This window comes from Nerophis lumbriciformis, linkage group LG13 (assembly GCF_033978685.3).
Source record: "Nerophis lumbriciformis linkage group LG13, RoL_Nlum_v2.1, whole genome shotgun sequence".
NCBI lineage: Eukaryota > Metazoa > Chordata > Actinopteri > Syngnathiformes > Syngnathidae > Nerophis > Nerophis lumbriciformis.
The window spans coordinates 47319098-47342920 of record NC_084560.2 but is presented as its reverse complement, the minus strand read 5'-3'; the positions used below and the strand labels follow the sequence as shown (position 1 = coordinate 47342920).

The following is a 23823-nucleotide window of genomic DNA, read 5'->3' as shown; positions in this document are numbered from 1 at the left end:
CTGAATGTGAAGTTAGCAGGAGTGTGTGAAGGGCGTGTTTATCTGCTTCTGTACGGCGGGTGTGGTGCAATGTGTTGCCTGTCCAGATAACAGCAGGCGCTGTTGATCATTTCTTTGTCCTTATGGAGGCCCTTAATCTTACTAACACTCCTCTTATCTGCAAAGACACCTTAACACAAGAAATACTATATATGTTCTGATTATAGCTGAGGCCTTTATTTATGTAAACCCTAAAGAGGAATGGGCATTAATTGGAGAGATATTCTGAATTATGTATGACAACTTTATTTTTGATAATGATTGGCAGTGCATGAGAAAGTAGAAAGGAATACATACTGTTCATTCATTAACAACGACATTGCCCAACACAGCAACAACAATACCAATTAGGGTTATCAATCAATCAATCAATCCATTCTGATTTTGATATCGGATATCGGTCCGATATTAGCAAAGGAACAAGTGTTGGATTATATCGGCTTGCATGTATATATAAATATAAGTGTTCTGATACAATATTGCAGCGTGTTTACTTGTGCAAAGCTGGACAGCCTGTTAACGTGTAATTGTCCTCCAATAAGCTCACAAAGTTGGTCTTTCCTTGTATTTTCGGGAAGTAAACATGGTAGGCGTAGGTAGGTAGGCATGGTACAGACCCGCAGACGTGAGCACATCACCCCTATTTTAGCGTCCCTTCACTGGCTCCCTGTGCGTTACCGTATCAATTTTAAACTCCTTTTATTTGTTTTTAAATGTCTAAACAACCTCGCGCCAACCTATCTCTCCGACCTCCTTCAGCCTTACTGCCCCACCCGATCCTTAAGATCAGCCGATCAGCTGCTGTTGACGGTCCCTGACACAAGGCTGAAGCTTAGAGGTGACAGAGCTTTCGCCGTTGCTGCTCCCAAGCTCTGGAACGACCTACCTCTGAGTGTTAGACAAGCCTCCTCTCTTCCTGTTTTTAAATCTCTCTTAAAAACATACTTTTATTCCATGGCTTTTAACACTGAGTGATATCCATCCTGCAATGGCGCCCCATAATACACCTGCTGTGATCCTGTTTTTATGTTTTTATGTTTTTATTAATTCTATTTTAATTATTTATTTTTTATCGTGTTCTGTTTGTGTTGTGTTGTGTTTGCTCGGTACTCGTTTTATCTTTTAACCTGTTCATTGTACAGCACTTTGGCTACCCCTGTGGTAAATTTTAAATGTGCTTTATAAATAAAGTTGATTTGATTTGATTTGGTAGGAGCTAGCAGCTACACAACAGCTAAGCACACAATAGCTCACAAGCTAGACATGTAATAGGTGTCCGTAATTGAACAATATAGCAGTATAAAACACCACATTTGTGTCAATATAAACAAGTATCAATTATTATTGTTACATATTTCTTACAGACACAAAGTCTCCAAGGCACAAGCATATTAGAAAATATCCAATAACGAACATCATCATTCAACCTAATGTATCAAGATCCTAAATTAATAGATTATTGTGGCCATAAAAACACAGTTACCACTCCACTTCAACTTAAAGACAGCATACGTCCATTACAGAGAGTTGATAATAAATAGGTTAGTGTGTTTCATACCTACCATTGTTCTCTGTTTGGGTAATTTCACTTGATCAAACCTTTTCTAACATTCCAAAGTTATGAAGTACCAATGATTCGTGCAGATCGATATTGGTATAGGCCAATTATCAAGGCTACAATGTCGCTACGCCCACCCTAGAACCAATGTCGTGATAGCGCTGAGGAGCAATCTCCTTAGCCAGCATTATTAGCGCTGATGAGATTATGATACAACGACAGTACGGCAAATGTAACACTAACTACCATCATCTCCTGGAGTGTATTTTGAAAAGTACACCAAGAGGTTGCCTACAGCCACAGCTGTTTAAACACAAATACAGATCCCGACAGTGTTTCTCTTTTGTAGGCCATTGCCCCGTACGACCAAAGGAGACTTTGTTGTTAATTGAATACAGGTGTTAGACTAGTGTTTATGACACTTTTAGGTACACCTGCACAATTAAAAAAGTATCATTTTAACGTTACACAAAAAAAACTTTTTTTTCACTGTGCCATTCTGATATTCCTTTCATAGATCTACTACACAGGAAAGTATCAAAGCCTGGGAATTAAGCAGGGAGGACCTTCAGCAGGCAAATGGGTGGAGCTTCCTGTCACAAAATCCCCCAAGATCCTTCAGTTCTCCGTTGGCCACGATGGCTCCCACGCGCTGTTAGTGGCCGAAGACGGAAGCGTCTTCTTCACCGGCTCGGCGAGCAAAGGAGAGGACGGAGAGTCCAGTATGAGCAATTTCATCCTCGTTTATATGCCATGACCAATCAGATGAGCCGAGACAAGAGAAGTAAGCGATGACGTGTCCCACTTCCTCTTGCAGCTAAAAGCCGCCGGCAGCCGAAACCCTACAAACCCAAAAAGATGATCAAATTAGAGACCAAGACGGCGGTGTACACGGCGTGCAACAACGGCAGCAGCAGTATCGTCACCAAGGATGGCGAGCTGTACATGTTTGGAAAGGACGCCATTTACAGCGACAGCACTTGTATGTTTTTCCCCCGAAACTTTCCCGTGGGCCGCTGTTAAAAAGTGGCTGTGTTTCAACAACACTCATCCCCTCTCCACAGGTCAGGTGACGGACCTGAAAGGCAACTTTGTGACTCAGGTCGCCATGGGAAAGGCCCACACGTGTGTCCTGACCAAGAACGGAGAAGTGTGGACGTTTGGGGTCAATAACAAGGGCCAGTGTGGCAGAGACACAGGAGCCATGAGCCAGGCGGGCAAAGGTGGGCAAACAAAAATATCAAACATTACGCCTGATTTCCATTAAGTTCAGTAAGGTACACATTTTACAGAGCCAGGGATGAACTTTTTACTGCAGTTCTTTGATCAAACTTGGTCAAAAATGAATCAAGTACAGCTATTTTTTAATGAGAATCTCTGTGAATGAGGACTGTAATCTATTTGTGGTGGTGGGTTGCGCGGCAGAGGGGAAATGATGTCATTGTATAATTTGCATAATTGCCCATGACACATGTACATGTATAGTTTATAAATGCTGTGAGACAAAGTCAGCAAAAAACAGGAAAAGCAGAACAAATATATTTAGAAATACTTTTGGGGGTTTTGGCAACACTCCCCCTCCTGATAATAATAATAATAATAATAATAATAATAATAATAATAATCCATCCATCCATCCATCTTCTTCCACTTATCCGAAGTCAGATCGTGGGGTCCCAGACTTCCCACTCCCCAGCTACTTCGTCCAGCTCTTCCCGGGGATCCCGAGGCGTTCTCAGGCCAGCTGGGAGACATAGTCTTTCCACTGTGTCCTGGGTCTTCCCCGTGGTCTTCTACCGGTCAAACCCACCCTAAACACCTCCCCAGGGAGGCGTTCGGGGGCATTCTGACCAAATGGCTAATAATTATAATAATACAAATACATCACATTTATTTAGCACTTTTCTAAGTACACAAAGACACTTTACATGGAGAAAACAGAAGAAAAAAAGACTTTAAAAAAACACAGGAGACTTTAATTAAGATATATAAGAAAACAGCTTAAAACATACTTGCCAACCTTGAGACCTCCGATTTCGGGAGGTGGGTGGTGGGGGGCGTGGTCGGGGGTGGGGCGGGGGGCGTGGTTAAGATATATATATATTGACTTTCAGTAAATTCTAGCTATATATATATATATATTTTATTACATATATATATATATATATATATATATATATATATAAATAAATAAAAGAAATACTTGAATTTCAGTGTTCATTTATTTACACATTTACACACACATAACACTCATCTACTCATTGTTGAGTTAAGGGTTGAATTGTCCATCTTTGTTCTATTCTCTGTCACTATTTCAGAACACACACTTTATACAAATATACATTATAAAATCAATAAGAAAACGGGAGCTCTAATTTGGGAGTCTGAATTAGGATCAGAAGTTCCTATATAAACATTGCGCACTCAGGTCGCCTTTTTGTATTGATTACTGCAGCTGTGCACTGGATTCATTCACAAATACAAACTACAACTCACAAACACTTTAGAGTTAGGCTCCACCATCAGAATGTGTACTTAAACTTATAAAGATCACATGGATATTATTCAGTGAGTTGATTCACCAAAACTAACCTGTTATACAGGAGGAAAAAGCACACAGGACGTTTCAATTGTTCACAGACTGGTCGCGCTCATCAGAATGACAAGACACTTCCGGTCTGCAGGTGATAGCATTCAATTGGGAAGAAACGCCCTACTGCCCCCTACTGACCAATGTGAATACTGATAAATGTGGAATGACAGCTCCAAAAACGAATTCAAACCACAAAATAAAATAAATAAATCAACACAAAAATGTGACACATTATGGGTGGGTCACATATGCATGTACAGTTGATGGCAGTATTGTCCTGTTTAAAAGTGTCACAACATTGCTGTTTACAGCAGACGAACTGCTTTACGGGGGACGAAAACTTGACTGCTGTTGTTGTGTGTTGTTACCGCGCTGGGAGGACGTTAATGAAACTGCCTAACAATAAACCCACATAAGAAACCAAGAACTCGCCCTCTATCATTAGCTGTTTATATGGTGGGAAAGCGGACGTGTGAACAGGATGTCAACACGTCACTCAGGTCCGCATGGAGCTGGAGGGGGCGTGGCCTCCAGCTCCGCCTGAATTTCGGGAGATTTCCGGGAGAAAATTTGTCCCGGGAGGTTTTCGGGAGAGGCGCTGAATTTCGGGAGTCTCCCGGAAAATCCGGGAGGGTTGGCAAGTATGGCTTAAAAGGAAACAAAATACATCTAAAGAAAGTTTTGAGAAAAAGTGAGAAGCAGGGAGGGGCAGGGAGATTTAGCTGAGGAAGGCAAGTCTGAAGAAGTGGGTTTTGAGGGCAGTTTTAAAGGAGAGAAGGGTGGGGGTAGGAAGTGGGTTTCACAGGGAGGCGGCAGCAACCGAAAAATCCCTGTTGCCTCAGATCCGGTGCTTGGTCTTGGGGATTTGCAGGAGGTTGGCCTCGCCAGACTTGAGGGATCGGGAGGACAGATAGTGGTGAAGGGGTCCTAGATGTAGTGGGGAGCTTGGTTAGCCAGAGAAGGTAACGGAGGACTGGTGGGATGTGTTCTCTGGAGCGTGTCCCGGTGAAAAGGCAAATTCTGCACATACTGTAATTTGTTGATGACTTTGGTGGTGGCGCCATAGAGGAGACTATTGCAGTAATCAAGCTTAGATTAGATGAAAGAGTATGGCGTCACATTAGTGCCAAAAATCCGAGCGCATAAAAACTGTTATCGCGCGCTGATTCTGCACTTCGTGCACGTGCGCGACACCATTTTGCGCGCGCGTGCTGCCTTTCTGCGCGCGCGCGGTGCCTTTCTGCGCGCGCGCGACGCCTTTCTGCGCGCTCTCTGTGTACTCCTGGCATCTCTCCTCGCGCTGTCATGTTTCTTTTTGGCACTTTGGGGGCGGGTATGCTTAGACGGCCCCTTCTTTCTGATTGGTCAGGCGAAAAATGCTGAAAAACGCTCAGAGCCAATCAGAAGTATAGCAGGGCGGGTCATCGTCAATATGTATCAAGATTTACGGAGGAAGAAGTGGATAAAAAAATGTCGCGCGCTGATAAAGGTTATTTCATACCACATAAACACAATACAGGGTAATACAAAATGTGACCCAAATAAATAATAAGACAACAAACACCATAATCACATCTTTCAGCCACAACTGGTCCACCAGCAATAACATTATTTTATATTTTCACTTCTTCTTCAACATTTGTTTTCTAATTTATGGAATGTCTTTTGATTCAGCCATAAAATTAATGAAATAATCTTTGAATTTTGTTTTTAAAATGTTAAAAATAGCTTTTAATAATGTATTCTGAAACAGTTTAAAATAATCAGAGAACTGACTAACACTGACCCTACACAATAGAGATGCGCGGATAGGCAATTATTTCATCCGCAACCGCATCAGAAAGTCGTCAACCATCCGCCATCCACCCGATCTAACATTTGATCAGAACCGCACCCGCCCGCACCCGCCCGTTGTTATATATCTAATATAGACGATGCAAGGCATTAGTGAGGTTATAAAGCTTTTGCCTGTTAAAGAAAGGAGACTGATCCAATGCAGCACAGACATTCGCGTGCCACGCTGTCACGACCCAGACGCACACCAGTGCGCAATCATATGGGAGCCGCGCTGAGCGCACCTCCAACGGCCGGGTATGGGCCCGACGCTCCAGCGCCATCCATTTTCAGGGCTAGTTGATTCGGCAGGTGGGTTGTTACACACTCCTTAGCGGGTTCCGACTTCCATGGCCACCGTCCTGCTGTCTATATCAACCAGGGTGAGCCCCACCCCTTTCGTGAGCGCACTGCGCGCGGAGTGACCCCTGTTACGCGCCCCCGGCAACAGGGGTGGCGGGCAGGTAAGCTGCGCGGGCGGAGCGCACGGAGTGACCCTTGTTACGAGCCCCCGGCCACGGGGGTGGCGGGCAGGTAAGCTGCTTACCTGCTGCGCGTGACGCCGGCCGCGGAGAAGGCGGACGAGGCGGGGTGTGGGCGCGGTGGTGACCCTGGACGTGCGTCGGGCCCTTCTCGCGGATCGCCTCAGCTACGGCTCCCGGTGGGGCCCTCTCGGGGGAAGGGGCCTCGGTCCCGGACCCCGGCGAGGCGTCCCTTCTCCGCTCCGTAAAAGTGTCCATCTCTTTTTCTTTTTTTCTTCTGTTGTGGCATATGCTGCAGGTGCCTGCTCGTTTTTCGTATGTGGGTAACAACATTTAACTATGTATATATATTTCCCAATTGGTTTAACTGCCACCCGCCTGAATCTATTTAAAATCTAATTTTTTTTTATTTCAACCGCCCGACCCGACCCGACCCGCGGATAAAATCTAATTTTTTTAAATTTCATCCGCCCGATCCGCGGATAATCCGCGGACTCCGCGGTTGTGCCCGCAAACCGCGCATCTCTACTACACAACTATGTTGCACAATTAACTCTTTTTTTTTTTTAAAGCGAAAGAGGTAATTTCAACAGGTGCAGCATCCTATGTCATATCTACATGTAATAAGATTTGTAACAAGGCAAACCGTTTGTAAATTGGTGGAAAACCGAGCAAGTTATGGTAATTTAATTAGTACATGTACCATTGACATCAATGTAATGATTGAGGCTAGATGTCCGAGGTAAGATGGCTACAACGTTGCTACGCTGGAGAATGATTGGTCATATGAAAAATGCTCACAGCCAATCAGAAAGGAGGGGCCGTCCAAGCATACCCGCCCCCAAAGTGCCAAAAAGAAACATGACAGCGCGAGGAGAGATGCCAGGAGTACACAGAGAGCGCGCAGAAAGGTGTCGCGCGCGCAGAAAGGCACCGCGCGCGCTAGAGATGCGCGGTTTGCGGGCACAACCGCGGAGTCCGCGGATTATCCGCGGATCGGGCGGATGAAATAAAAAAAAAATTAGATTTTATCCACGGGTCGGGTCGGGTCGGGTCGGGTCGGGCGGTTGAAATAAAAAAAAATTAGATTTTAAATAGATTCAGGCGGGTGGCAGTTAAACCAATTGGGAAATATATATACATAGTTAAATGTTGTTACCCACATACGAAAAACGAGCAGGCACCTGCAGCATATGCCACAACAGAAGAAAAAAAAAAAAGAGATGGACACTTTTACGGAGCGTAGAGGGGACACCTCGCCGGGGTCCGGGACCGAGGCCCCTTCCCCCGAGAGGGCCCCACCGGGAACCGTAGCTGAGGCGATCCGCGAGAAGGGCCCGACGCACGTCCAGGGTCACCACCGCGCCCACCGCACCGACACCCCGCCTCGTCCGCCTTCGCCGCGGCCGGCGTCACGTGCAGCAGGTAAGCAGCTTACCTGCCCGCCACCCCCGTGGCCGGGGGCTCGTAACAGGGATCACTCCGCGCGCTCCGCCCGCGCAGCTTACCTGCCCGCCACCCCTGTTGCCGGGGGCGCGTAACAGGGGTCACTCCGCGTGCAGTGCGCTCACGAAAGGGGTGGGGCTCACCCTGGTTGATATAGACAGCAGGATGGTGGCCATGGAAGTTGGAACCCGCTAGGGAGTGTGTAACAACCCACCTGCCGAATCAACTAGCCCTGAAAATGGATGGCGCTGGAGCGTCGGGCCCATACCCGGCCGTCGCCGGCAGCGAGACGCGCTTGGAGGTGCGCTCAGCGCGGCTCCCATATGATTGCGCACTGGTGTGCGTCTGGGTCGTGACAGCGTGGCACGCGAATGTCTGTGCTGCATTGGATCAGTCTCCTTTCTTTAACAGGCAAAAGCTTTATAACCTCACTAATGCCTTGCATCGTCTATATTAGATATATAACAGCGGGCGGGTGCGGTTCTGATCAAATGTTAGATCGGGTGGATGGCGGATGGTTGACGACTTTCTGATGCGGTTGCGGATGAAATAATTGCCTATCCGCGCATCTCTAGCGCGCGCGCAAAAAGGCACCACGCGCGCGCAAAATGGTGTCGCGCGCGCACGAAGTGGAAAATCAGCGCGCGACAACAGTTTTTATGCGCTCAGATTTTTGGCACTAATGTGACGCCATAAAAGAGTGTATGAGTGTTTCAGCAGCAGTGGAAGACTGTTTGGGTCAGAGGCAGGCAGGGCAGTGTTACGGATTTGTCTTCTTCGGTGGGTATGAGGTGTGTTAAGAAGCAGACTTACAATACCATCTACTGTATAGAGATGCAATGACAAGCTACATTCACAGAGAGTCCCATTATAATGTGTTTATGAGCGTGTTTCACACTAGAACGGCTGCATATGTTTATAAATTGGCTTGCTTCGTCATTGTGCCCGTCTGCAGCATTCGGCGTGGAGAACATGGCAACGGCCATGGACGAGGACCTGGAGGACGAGCTGGAGGAGAAGGAAGAGAAGAGCATGATGTGTCAGCCCGGCATGCACAAGTGGAAGCTGGACCAGTGCATGGTTTGCACCGTGTGTGGCGACTGCACGGGCTACGGCGCCAGCTGTGTCAGCAGCGGACGGCCTGATAGAGTACCAGGAGGGTAAGAAGACACACAGATTGTCTTTCAAATGATCATTTTTGTCCACTTATTCAGCATTTTTATGCGCTAGTATCTGTGGCTGTGGTTCTGGAGAGTCTGGGTGCTCGGCCTGTGGATGCTGCAAGGCGTGCGCCAGGGAGCTTGATGGCCAGGAAGCCAGACAGAGAGGCATATTTGATGCTGTCAAGGAGATGATTCCATTGGACCTCCTGCTCGGTAAGTGCAACCACCCCTCTAATCTTTGTCCCTTTCTGTAACATCACTTACTTTACTGCAAATGCACTGGTTAAGCACCACAAAACATTGATAGAGTGGCTGTTTTAAAGAAGGCGAACAGCTGCTGTGGCTGTAGGCAACTTCCTGATACAGTTTTTAATGTAACTCCACAAGATGATGATAGCTGCATTTTCAGTATCACAAACAGCTTTATCTACCTTTCTCTAAAATGCGTCTTAAACTCATCAGCTCATCAGATATTAATGCTGATTGAGCAGTTTGCTATTGCAACATTGATGATTGATTGAACAGAGCAGCAACAGAACCAATGAATCAAAATGTATTTATATAGCCCTTAATCACAAGTGTCTCAGAGGGCATTACAAACTCAGGACAACATCCCCGGATCTAAACCCATATCCGGGCAAGGAAAACTCAAAAGACCCCTACTGGGGAACCTTGAGAATGGACAGCAGATGCATACCTGCCAACTACTCCGGTTTTCCCGTAATTAGTACGGTTTTCATCAACCTATTCCGGGTTACGGTTGCAGTGATAAAAAATACGGTTTTTCATTAATTAAATTTTTTTTTTTTTCTTTAAGTTTTATTCACGAAATCGCGTAACAACAATGACAATCGACACTGCTTCCCGTAACTTCCTATCGAGCCATTCCGAATGCCATGCGCGAGGCTATTTATAGCACCGCTGCCAAGCACGAGGCACCTGTTGCCATTGTTTCCAAACGAGCGAACGATCATGGAATCAGCCGGAGAAAAATCGCAAACGAGTCTTAAACCGAAAAGAGAACTGCAGTCATTCCGTGAAGAATATTCAAAAGCCTATCCGGGAATAATTATCCGTTCCAAAAAGGGTGAAAACTACGCGAATTGCACCTTGTGCAGACAAGATTTTTCGATCGGACACGGAGGAATTAGCGATGTAAAAGACCACGTTGGGACAAAAAAACACAAGTCTAATGCCGTTGCTAAATTTGGATTTTAGCCACAAAAAGGTAATGACACCAATGTTATCTATTGGAATTGTTTAGTACTGTTATACTGTTAAAAGTGTTTATACTATTTATGCTTTCAAGTCCAAGTTGAAGAAATCTTGTTAAATGTTGACAGCATAACTACCAAAATACAGAAGTATGTCCTTAATATTTTTGCAGTGCTATTTCTGTTGAAAAGTTCAAATGATTACATTAGAGATGTGATGTGCCACTTTTCAAGTGTCTGATGGCTTCAATTAATTTTCTTTCATTTTTCATATTTTGAATTCTTTTGAAAGGCTTACAAAAAAACGACATTTGAATTGTAATTCCATGCTATTGACAGGACTATTAATTTTAATGAAGTTAGCTTACCATGTTTACAGTATGATAATTGTGATAGAAATGTGAATTTTAGGCACAGAATATTTTTTACAATTGAACAAGGCAGTAGATTATACAAGCTTGGACAGGAAGTTAATAATGACACCAATTTTTTTTTTAATGGAATTGTTTAGTACTGTTTTACCATTTGTTTACTGTAAAAAGTGTTTATACTTTCAATTAACAAATTGAAGTCTTGTGAAAGGTTGACAGGATAACTGGCATTAACTGTCAAAATAATTTCAAACTATTGAAGTTAGCTTACAGAATAAACATGTCAATCAACCCATATGATTTTTGCTGTAATATTTTTGTTTTGAAAAGTCACTGAGACTGATAGAAAAGTGATGGTTTTAGCAACATTTTAACCTGTCTGAATGCAATCAATCATTTTGCGGGACCCTGGACCCTGGCTACTAGGTTTTTCTGATTTCAAAAGTTGGCAGGTATGCAGATGTAGGGACCTGGATGTCGAGTAGGTACAGTTATTTAATTGTTAAATTAATAGACCCTGTTGGACTCAAGTCCATTGGGGAGCTAACAGATAGTTATAAGGTGATCTTCTTTCGATCCCAGCCCGGTCAGCCCACAGCTGTGCATGGAAGAGTGGTCCAACTCGGGTCAGTTAGCATCTCATCCAGACTGGTACCTCTCTAGAAAACATCCGTGGCCACCTGGTATCCTCTACCGGCAGGAGACGGGGCAGAAAAGTGGCAGATCAGCTCGTCTAAAAGGGGGTCTATCTTAAAGCTATAGTATATAAATGAGTTTTTAGGAGGGACTTAAATACATCTACTGTTAAGCAGTATAAAGGTTAATAACTTACCATGTGGTCAAAGGGAGCTACGTTTGTTTTTTCCACTTTCTCGTGCACGCCAAATCATGATAAAAGTTAGAAAATGAGTTGTCCATTGTGTAAAATAATTGCCCCAATTATTGCCCCGGTGGTGTAACTAAATAAACAAATATAAACAAATAAATAATTTGAGCATTTGCAGTATTTACGCATGTTGAGCACACAAACATCGTAAGCATGGTTGACATTCATGCATCCACTCACGACATTCGGTGAATAAAGCCAACAGGAGGAAAGGTACATAGTTTGAAGACTATTCACATGATGCCCAAGCAGCTGCCCATGTTCTATGCCTGTTGCTTTTATGCTGCATTCCACGCACCTGTGTCACTTATGTTTGTGTTTTGCCGAGTCATCGCTTGTCTCTCCATCGTCATTCACTCATTGATGTCTTGTCTCGTTCTGCTCCTCCTCTTCCCCCCTCCTGCATCTGTCTGGCCTGCCTGCCTGTCTGTCTGCCTGCCTGACGCCCCTCATCCCTTTTGTTTTGGTTATCAGCTGTGCCTGTCCCTCCCCCTCCAGGCGTGAACATCGAGGAGCACATTCAGATCCGTCAGGAGGAGAAACGGCAAAGGATCAACCGTCGACACAGGCTGGAGGAGGGACGCGGTAGGTAATCGGGTCTGGACAGATGGGGACCAGGGTGCACGCCAGGATGCTGTTTAATATTTGCCCGTTTTTGGCTGGTTGCACACATAAGACTTGTCCTAATATTACGAGATCTACAAAATTAAATTTGGAACATTAGGAAAATATGAGAACCATCAAACTTTTCAGTCCTAATCTTACAAGAGTGAACCCATAATTTTACAAGGATAAAGTTGAAATATTATAAAATGGACATCCAAATATTACAAGCGTGAACTTGCAGGTTTATGAGACTGAAGTAGGAATATTAGAAAAAATATGTTGAAATATTAAAAGAACAAGAGAGAATTAAGTTAGAATATTAAAGGATCAATGTAAAATATTTCAAAAAATGTACTTAGTATATAATGACTCAAAATTTTAGGCAATAAAACTTGGAGTATTACAAGATGGAAGTCCAAATATTACTAGAATTCTAAGTTTACAAGACTAAAGTTGGAATCTTAAAAAAAAAAAAAAAAAAAAAAAAATATTACAAAAACAAATGTAAGAAATACCGTATTTTCCGCACCATAAGGCGCCCTGGGTTATAAGCCGCGCCTTCAATGAACGGCCTATTTCAAAACTTTGTCCACCTATAAGCCGCCCCGTGTTGTAAGCCGCATCTAACTGCGCTAAAGGAATGTCAAAAAAAACAGTCAAATAGGTCAGTCAAACTTTAATAATATATTAAAACCAGCGTGATGTGGGCGCGCATGGAGTCGTATATCAACATGGACGAAGCTGCGTGAAAAAAGCCACCCGGCCTCTTCGCGTAAACTTAAACTTACCTTAACCACTCGCTCATCTTTTCTTCATCCATCCCTTCGAGTTAGCTTTTATGATGACGCCGGCTGGAAAGGTCTCTTTTGGCAAGGTCTTCCTTTTGAATATCACCATGGGTGGAAGTTTCTGGCCATTAGCATGGCAAGCTAGAACCACAGTGAAGGATGACTTCTCATTCCCTGTGGTGCGAATATTCACCGTATGTGCTCCCGTTGTATCCACAGTGCGGTTCACAGGAATATCAGTTGCTGTGAAATAGTAATCCGTGTGCGGATGGAGAGATTGCGTCTTTTCATGAACCGGATCCCTGTCGTTTAGTAGGAGCCATTTTGTGGTCTTTACAGATGTAAACACACAAAGGAAATGAAACGTACCGTACGGTAATATCCGCGCGCTTTTTCTTCTTCTACGCGGGCGGGTGGTTGCTTACAGTAGAAGAAGAAGCGCTTCCTGTTCTATGGGGGCGGGTGCTTACCTTGGCGGTTGCTTGCGTAGAAGAAGAAGCGCTTCCTGTTCTACCGGGAAAAAAGATGGCGGCTGTTTACCGTAGTTACGAGACCGAAACTTTATGAAAATGAATCTTAATATTTATCCATATATAAAGCGCACCGGGTTATAAGCCGCACTGTCAGCTTTTGAGTAAATTTGTGGTTTTTAGGTGCGCCTTATAGTGCGGAAAATACGGTAGTTCAAAAAATTCTGCATATAAAGTTGTAATTTTACAGGATTAAACTTGGAATATAAAAAAAATAAAGTCCAAACCTAATTTTATGAGATTTAATTGGAAATTTTAAAGAAACAGTGTCAAAATATTACAAAAACAATTTAATAAATGATATGATTCTGAATTTTATGAGAATATTAAAATACATAGGTCTAAATATTACAAGAATTGACACAACATTTTACGAGAATAAAGTTGAAATAGTACAGTATTAATGTCGAAATGTTACAAAAATAATTGATGAAATAGATTCAGAATATTATTCCAAATAAATGTAAAATGTTACTGTAATACATTTGTTAATAAAGTAGAATACATTTCATTATCAAAGGGTTGGAATTGGGGGTTAAATCACCAAAATGATTCCCGGGCGCGGCCACCGCTGCTGCCCACTGCTCCCCTCACCTCCCAGGGGGTGATCAAGGGTGATGGGTCAAATGCAGAGAATAATCTCGCCACACCTAGTGTGTGTGTGACAATCATTGGTACTTTAACTTTAACTTTAACTTTAAAATATTCGCAAAATGTAATATTGATAAGAATGAATACTGTGGTCGAAAAAGATGTGGCTTTATCAGAATTCAATTTGAATATTACAAGAAAAATGACACATTTTTATGGGATTTAAGTCAAAATGTTTGAGGAAAAGTACATTTTTTATCCCTTTTTTTTTTTTTTTAGAATAGGGACACTACACAGTTTTTGCATGAAATACTTTTTTAAAATTAAACTATTCCGTTTTTATTCACATAACCTTATCACTTGTTATATTTGTATTTATATCCTTCTTGTAAGTGTGGCTTTAACACTACTGTATTACGCCATCCCATACCCACACATATTGCTTGTTGGGTCAGTGAGCGTGAAGAGGTGGTCATGACAAAAACATCCAACAATACATTCCATATCTTTAAGGTGCTGCGCTTGTGCCTTGGTGACTTCCCCCATGCTTCTTTGCTATTTTTTTAATCATCCTCTCTCGTGCATTGTTGTGGTGGCAGCGTGGTATTATTATTATTATTACCCTTTGTTGTTTCCCATTGATCTGTGAGCATTGTGCATGCATGTGAAAGTTTCTTTCTCTCCCAGGCCCCATTGTTTTCCCCGGTACCATTTTAATGAACCAGCGCGAGCAGGCCCTAGCCAGAATAAGACCCCTTCAGGCACTAAGGCATAAACGGGACAAGCACAAAGGTACTATGGTCTTCACTAACTCAATGGGCGCAGAGATGCCACCCCTTTTTTTTTTTAACCATCCCGCCCACCTCCTCTTTGTCACTCTCTGATGGAGCGCACTCGCAAACGTTCAGTGTAGCCTGATGGCAAAATGCTGGTTCTATAGTGTTTATATTTATAGACACTGCAAATGACTGCTGTTTACTTCTGTTCTTTTTGTGGGTTTAAGCCTCAAGATGGGTTAATTATAAAGTGAATTAACTTTTTTGCCAATGGGAGAAAGAAACATCTTGGGTCTTTTTTTTTTGTTAGTAAATATCAAATGTTCAACAAAAAGTACACTGGACCCTGGGAAATAAGTAGGGCTGTGAATCTTGAAATGGACCATTCTGAGTTTATGGACAAACGTCCGAATATCCTTTATTCAACTATGTTAAATAAACCAATACAGACAATTCTACAGTGTGGAACTAGTGCAGACACAAAAAGAGCAAAACAAGAGACGAGGAGAAGCCCTGCTAACCGCTAAGCTAACTTGTATGTGAAGTCGTGAAACAAGAAAAGAGTAAGTGTTTTGTACATCAAAGCAGAAGTCCAACTGTAACCATGTTACAAAAGAGAGTAACCAGCTAAGAAGAGGGGTTTGTCAAGTATATTATTAAATCAGGAGAGAGCATAATATCCACAGAGTGTGACAACACTGTCAGCCATTCCCAGACAAAATGTCTGGGAATTCTGTGGTTATGGAAGGCACAAAAAAAAAAAATCACTTAGGGATGTCGCTTAGTAGGCTGCTACAGTTCTCACGTATCTAGTCTTTAATTTACATATATCTATGCTGTGTGTGATCGTATCCGAAAACAGAAAATGACGCAGTACGTTACCACATACGTCAGCATATATATATATATATATATATATATATATATATATATGTGTGTATATGTATATATGTATGTATGTATATATATATATATATATACATACATATATATATATATATACATACATACATATATGTATGTATGTATGTGTGTGTATATGTATATATGTATGTATGTATATACAGTTAGGTCCATAAATATTTGGACATTGACACAATTTTCAGTATTCCAGCTCTGTACAACACCACAATGGATTTGAAATGAAACAATCAAGATGTGCTTTAAGTGTACACTCTGAGTTTTAATTTGAGGGTATTTACATCCAAATCAGGTGAACGGTGTAGGAATTACAACACATTTTATATGTGCCTTCCACTTTTTAAGGGACCAAAAGTAATTGGACAAACTAACATAATCATAAATCAAATTGTCACTTTTTAATACTTTGTTGCAAATCCTTTGCAGTCAATGACAGCCTGAAGTGTGGAACACATAGACATCACCAGACGCAGGGTTTGGTCCATGGTGATGCTCTGCCGGGCCTCTGTTGCAGCGTTCTTCACTTCCTGCTTGTTCTTTGGGCATTTTCCCTTCAGTTTCGTCTTCAGCAAGTGAAATTCATGCTCAATCGGATTCAGGTCATGTGATTGACTTGGCCATTGCAGAACATTCCATTTCTTTGCCTTAAAAAACTCTTTGGTTGCTTTCGCAGTATGCTTGGGGTCATTACCCATCTGCATTGTGAAGCGCCGTGCAATGAGTTTTGAAGCATTTGGCTATATATGAGCAGATAATATTGCCCCAAACACTTCAGAATTCATTCTGCTGCTTTTGTCAGCTGTCACATCATCAATAAATATAAGAGATCCAGTTCCACTGGCAGCCATGCATGCCACTACCACCATCATGCTTCATTGATGAGGTGGTATGCTTTGGATCTTGAGCAGTTCCTTCCCTCCTCCATACTCTTCTCTTTCCATCATTCTGCTACAAGTTGATCTTTGTCTCATCTGTCCATGAGATGTTGTTCCAGAACTGCACAGGCTCTTTTACATGTTTCTTGGCAAACTCTAATCTGGCCTTCCTGTTTTTGAGGCTCACCAATGGTTTACACCTTGTGATGAACCCTCTGTATTTCCTCTGGCGAAGTCTTCTCATAATTGTTGACTTGGACACGGATACACCTACCTCTTGGAGAGTTTTCTTCATCTGGCCAACTGTTGTGAAGGGCTTTTTCTTGACAGGGAAAGGTATTTGTCTGTCATCCACCACACTTGTTTTTCGTGGTCTTCCAGGTCTTTGGGTGTTGCTGAGCTCAGCAGTGCGCTCTCTATTTTTAAGAATGTACCAAACCGTTGATTTGGCCACACCTCATGTTTTTGCTATCTCTCTGATGGCTTTGTTTTGATTTTTCAGCCCAATGATGGCTTGCTTCACTGATATGGACAGCTCTTTGGACTTCATATTGAGAGGTGACCTCCCCAGATTCCAAACTAATACACCACACTTGAAATGACATCTAGGCCTTTTATCTGCTCTTTGTAAATGAAGTAAATGGAAAAAAAAACAAGGGAATAACACACATCTGGCCATGGAACAGCTGAGTAGCCAATTGTCCAATTACTTTTGGTCCCTTAAAAAGTGGAAGGCACATATAAAATGTGTTGTAATTCCTACACCGTTCACCTGATTTGGACGTAAATACCCTCAAATTAAAGCTCAAAGTCTGCACTTAAAGCACATTTTGATTGTTTCATTTCAAATCCATTGTGGTGTTGTACAGAGCTGGAATACTGAAAATTGTGTCAATGTCCAAATATTTATGGACCTAACTGTATGTATATATATATATATATATATATATATATATATATATATATATATATATATATATATACATACATATATACATATACACACATACATATATATGTATGTATGTATGTATGTATGTATAGTTCATCCCACAGCGCCAGTTCTGCTTACCAAAAGTGGCCCAATAAATGTCCATACATAAATACATACATACAACAGTGTATGTATGTATGGACATTTATGTATATATTATTACTAAATAAATATAATGATATACAATATATTAGATATAGCTGCATGAATAATTGGATTCATATTTGAATCGTAGCCCATGAAATGTAATCGAATCGTGTGGTTCCCAAATTAGTTGTGTAATAAAGTTGTGGAAATGTTCAAACTTCTAACTTGCACGCCTGAAGCTATCTGACAGAAAGCTGGCAAGCGTTATTTTAAAATGTGTAGCGAAGCTTTTTTTTCCTTTTATTTTCAAAATCAAGCCTTCGAACGCTTCTTCTCTAGGAAGTGGAGCAAACAAGTGAGGGAGATGATAGATTTTGCCTATGTTTGGTGCTCATAAACATATTTACTGTTAGAACATCATTATAAAGTATAAAAGTACACCAATGTAAAGCAGTAAAATCAATAAATTACTCTAGAAGGTTACCATAGCAGCTCGCCATCAGACATTAGTTTGAGATCTGGATTATTGTCTCGACATTTGGCCTGTTTCCCTGCGATCTCGGTGTAATTCCAAGTTGTTTGAAGGCTGATATATTCCGAGGGTCCACTGTACATTGAATACTTGACAAATGTCCACTTCAGCATCTTTCCCGATGACGAAGAAGCCGCTGTCTTGTTGGCGTTTACGTCTAGGACCTCCTACTACAGTTTTGGTGTTCTTTGTCCACTCACTTCTCTATTTGAGCTGAACTTTCAACTCTCCTTGTTAAATCTTTGGGGGCCGTGATCCAGTCAATAGTTACTTTTCTGATCAGCCAAATCAGTAGCCTCTGGTGTGGTTGCATGTGGCTGCCAAAAAAAGCAATTATTCTATTCACTCTGATTCATGGTTGCACTTTTCCAACTTTTGCACCACATATCAGGCTCAAGGTAAACCAGATTCCTCACAAAACAGTTTTTATTATGCAGCGCTTTCATTCTCTGCATGTCCATCCCCTCCTCTCCTTTCCCCTCCTGCAGCATAGTTTTTGCCCCCTGCCTCCCAGGACTGTACCAGACGTCTTCTTGGTCTTCTTGTCAGAGCCGAGCATCACTCGCCTCCCGAGCCCTCTTCGACTCAAAACATAACTCGTGTGATTTATTGTTTTCATTTCTTTTAGATGGAAGCAGCGAGCGTGGCGAGAAAGATGCCAGTAAGATAACCACCTACCCGCCCGGGGCAGTCAGGTTTGACTGCGAGGTGCGAGCTGTGCAGGTCAGCTGCGGTTTTCATCACTCAGGTGAGTGACTCCTTGTGGATCAAACATGAAGGTTAAGTCTTGGACACACTTGGCAGCTCAAATCCGCTTTGTTTGATTGGTCTGAGTGGTTCCCTAGTGCATATACAAAGGGCCTGATCTACTAAAAGTTTGCATAGTTTGAAGTCTGGATAGCGCACGCAAAGCTGATCTACTAAACTTGTGCGCAGATACATATCTCTTAGCCTGTCTGTCTTCTTAAATATTTGCAGAATATATGCTAATTATCAGAACGTGCACAATACTGGGAAGAAAATATGTAAATATAGTTATTCAGCACGAGGAATGGGTACCGTTCACATATGAACTGATACGGTACCAATTCCCGATACCTGGAAATCGATAATGGTGCTCAACGGTACCAATTTTGCATTTGTGTTATTGCGCTGTAGTGCTGTGATAGAGCACCGCCCAGGGTCGGATAGGTAAAAAATAGTTTAATGTGTCTATAGATTGCGATTCTACAGTATTTTGCAGAAAAAGTGTTACATATTATAGATGTGTGCTTCTAGGTCAACAACATGGCACAGTTGGAGAGCATAATAACAAGAATGTGGAGGGAAATGAGTGTAATGCCAATCGTACAAGCAATTAAACAATGCGGTCTGCACCACTTTTCAATATTACATGCAGTCTTAGTAGATCACACGCAACACGCTCACTAATAATATACGCATCTTTAAAGTTTGCACATGCTGTTTACAGGGTGGGTCTTAATAGATCAGGTTCAAAGTCGCCCTAGTTATTAATATCAACCGTGAATTACCATGAATTGATTAACGTGGACCCCGACTTAAACAAGTTGAAAAACTTATTGAGGTGTTACCATTTAGTGGTCAATTGTGCGGAATACTGTATGTACTGAACTGTGCAATCTACTAATAAAAGTTTCAATCAATCAAATAAAAAAAAACGCCACCTTGCATAGAAATATTCAACAGATCAAACTTGTGGTATGTTTGCTTAAAATGCTCTTTGTACGTGTTAATTTCATTGCTCCTTTTGTCAGTTATTAATGATTAGCACCACTTTGCACAATAGAAATAAACAGAGCAACTCTAAATAAGCCACAAAGTCAGCGATGAATCGCAGAAAATGATGAGTCATGTATAAAAGCAGAATAATAATGCTGTTTATTCTGACAACACACGCTCCTTAACCACGGATGTTTACCAGAAAGGCGGTGTGGGTTGTTATACGGTCAGTGATCAGGTCAAAGCAATGATGAGTGGGAGACTCGGTGGCAAATTTTGCATCATCACCACCTTGTTAATTGCAATATTTTTGCGGAAGATCTATGATAAGAGTGTGCAAACTTTTTTCACTGTGAAAATGAGTGATTCATATTTTTACCAACTCAGTATATGGATTTTTTTTTTTTTACAGAATGTAAACAGCTTGCATGTTAGCTTTGTGTCGTTAGCGTCTACTTTTTGTGCTTACATTACACCAGTTTACTGTTTTAGTCTGCTTTTTTTACTCTTTTTTTTTATGTAATAGTATTTTTACGATTGTTAAAAAAAAAAAAGCCTAATTCATGACATTCTGACAATAAAATGTGTCAACATGTGAGGGTCTTTTTTTAAGTTAATCATGCAAGCAAGTAATTAACTGCAAAATTCCAAAGTGTGATTAATCTAATTGAAAAAAATGTATTGTTTAATAGCGCAAACATATTTATTAGTATTATCAAGTGATGGTGCATGTGCCCTTTTCCACTTCATGGTAGCTACTTGGCTCGTCTGTACTCGCTATTAACACTTTTGCATTGGCAAAAGCAGGTCCTATGCTGAGATATTTCCACATTCTGGGTGCTGATTGGTTGAGTAGTTTTGTCCCCATTTGAGGATACACATGTAGAAAGGACAAAATGCCCAGAGAGTAGAGCTAATCCAAGCATTTGCTGTGCTGTGCATAACATTTAATGGCTGCCTTGTTTTGCAGTGGTGCTGATGGAGAATGGAGACGTCTACACGTTTGGTTATGGTCAACATGGCCAGCTTGGACATGGGGACGTTAACTCCAGGTGCCGCTGCAGTTGCTTTTGCAGACATACAGTAAACAAAAACTGGACTCACAAGGTAAAAACTGTTTTTCCATGTAGGGGTTCTCCAACTCTGGTCCAGGCTCTCCCTGGTCCCAGTGTTCAAGTCACAGCAGGCAGCAACCACACAGTTGTTCTTCTTGTGGACGGACAGGTCTTCACCTTTGGTAGTTTCTCGGTGAGAATGAACAAGAAAATCCCCCCCCCCGAGACACTCGATGAACTGAATAATTCATCTTTCAGAAAGGACAACTGGGCCGCCCCATCCTCGACATGCCGTACTGGAACGCCAAGCCGTCACCCATGCCGAACATCGGCGCCAAGTACGGAAGGAAGGCCACTTGGGTCGGCGCCAGCGGAGACCAGACGTTCCTGCGGATAGACGAGGCCCTCATCAACTCCCACGTGTTGTCTACCTCCGAGATCTTTGCGAGTAAACACATCATCGGGCTGGTGCCCTCCTCCGTGTCTGAGCCGCCTCCTTTCAAATGCTTACTCATCAACAAAATGGACGGAAGCTGCCGCACCTTCAATGACTCGGAGCAGGAGGACCTACAGGGATTTGGACTGTGTCTGGACCCTGTGTATGACGTTATATGGAGGTCAGTACCTTTATTTAACCCAAGATGTCAAACATGCGGCCCGTGGGCCAAATCTGGCCCGCAAACAGCTTCAATCCGGCCCGCGAGATGAGTTTGCTAAGTGTAAAATTGAGCTGCATTTTTAAATGAAAGAAACTGCTGTGCTAAAAGTGTCCATTGGATGTCACAATAGGCAAGCAAATAGTTTATACCGGGGCGAACAAGTATACCAAGCAAGAGGTACACAGTAAAGCAGGGCTGCGACTCCTCCCACTCGACCCCGATGTAAAACAAACAGATGTGGGTAGAGTAGCCAGAAATTGTACTCAAGTAAGAGTACTGTTACTTTAGAGATTTACTACTCAAGTAAAAGTAAGGAGTAGTCACCCAAATATTTACTTGAGTAAAAGTAAAAAGTATGTTGTGAAAAAACTATACTCAAGTACTGAGTAACTGATGAGTAACATACACACTCATATCATATACAGGTAAAAGCCAGTAAATTAGAATATTTTGAAAAACTTGATTTATTTCAGTAATTGCATTCAAAAGGTGTAACTTGTACATTATATTTATTCATTGCACACAGACTGATGCATTCAAATGTTTATTTCATTTAATTTTGATGATTTGAAGTGGCAACAAATGAAAATCCAAAATTCCGTGTGTCACAAAATTAGAATATTACTTAAGGCTAATACAAAAAAGGGATTTTTAGAAATGTTGGCCAACTGAAAAGTATGAAAATGAACAATATGAGCATGTACAATACTCAATACTTGGTTGGAGCTCCTTTTGCCTCAATTACTGCGTTAATGCGGCGTGGCATGGAGTCGATGAGTTTCTGCCACTGCTCAGGTGTTATGAGAGCCCAGGTTGCTCTGATAGTGGCCTTCAACTCTTCTGCGTTTTTGGGTCTGGCATTCTGCATCTTCCTTTTCACAATACCCCACAGATTTTCTATTGGGCTAAGGTCAGGGGAGTTGGCGGGCCAATTTAGAACAGAAATACCATGGTCCGTAAACCAGGCACGGGTAGATTTTGCGCTGTGTGCAGGCGCCAAGTCCTGTTGGAACTTGAAATCTCCATCTCCATAGAGCAGGTCAGCAGCAGGAAGCATGAAGTGCTCTAAAACTTGCTGGTAGACGGCTGCGTTGACCCTGGATCTCAGGAAACAGAGTGGACCGACACCAGCAGATGACATGGCACCCCAAACCATCACTGATGGTGGAAACTTTACACTAGACTCCAGGCAACGTGGATCCTGTGCCTCTCCTGTCTTCCTCCAGACTCTGGGACCTCGATTTCCAAAGGAAATGCAAAATTTGCATGGTTGGGTGATGGTTTGGGGTGCCATGTCATCTGCTGGTGTCGGTCCACTCTGTTTCCTGAGATCCAGGGTCAACGCAGCCGTCTACCAGCAAGTTTTAGAGCACTTCATGCTTCCTGCTGCTGACCTGCTATATATATATATATATATATATATATATATATATATATATATATATACACACACACACACATATATATATATATATATATATATATATATATATACACACACACACACATATATATATATATATATATATATATATATATATATATATATATATATATATATATATATATATATACAATATATACACACATTTGTATATATATACATATACATATATATATATATACACACACACATATATATATACAGTATATAATTTATATTTATTTATTTTGCCGTTTTTGTTTACATGTTAAAGGTGTTTTAATGAATATACATGCATGTTTAACATATAGATTCCTTTCTTTCATGAAGACAAGAATATAAGTTGGTGTATTACCTGATTCTGATGACTTGCGTTGATTGTAATCAGACAGTAGTGATGATAACGTCCACGTTTTTAAATGGAGGAGAAGAAAAGTTCCTCCTTTCTGTCTAATACCACATGAAAGTGGTGGGTTTTTGGCATCTTATTTGTCCAGCTTCCATATTCGTTTTTATACACTTTACAAGAAATATATTGGCGTCAAACTCCGTAGCTTGCTAGCTTGTTTGCGCTGGCTTTCGGAGACTCTTGTTTTGAAAGCGCAGGCGCGATGGAGCGGCACTTTTATTGTGAAGACAGGAACGTCCTCATGTGCGGTCA

At 42.0% G+C, this 23823-nt stretch overlaps 1 protein-coding gene across 19 annotated transcripts in view; it reads left to right on the top strand.

Moving 5' to 3' along the window:
- The window catches only part of mycbp2 (MYC binding protein 2), a 183818-nt gene that overhangs the window by 41210 nt on the left and 118785 nt on the right, over positions 1-23823 (top strand). For 15 of the 19 annotated variants that reach the window (XM_061970706.2, XM_061970696.2, XM_061970691.2 and 12 more), the window contains exons 12-22: positions 2115-2319; positions 2415-2579; positions 2662-2820; positions 8907-9111; positions 9182-9327; positions 12060-12170; positions 14788-14892; positions 18914-19033; positions 20996-21077; positions 21156-21273; positions 21339-21697. In XM_061970706.2, the coding sequence (XP_061826690.2) occupies positions 2115-2319; positions 2415-2579; positions 2662-2820; positions 8907-9111; positions 9182-9327; positions 12060-12170; positions 14788-14892; positions 18914-19033; positions 20996-21077; positions 21156-21273; positions 21339-21697 (1775 nt within the window). The remainder of the gene's footprint in view (positions 1-2114; positions 2320-2414; positions 2580-2661; positions 2821-8906; positions 9112-9181; positions 9328-12059; positions 12171-14787; positions 14893-18913; positions 19034-20995; positions 21078-21155; positions 21274-21338; positions 21698-23823) is intronic. The other 4 variants (XM_061970705.2, XM_061970692.2, XM_061970697.2 and 1 more) reach the window with 3 other exon arrangements.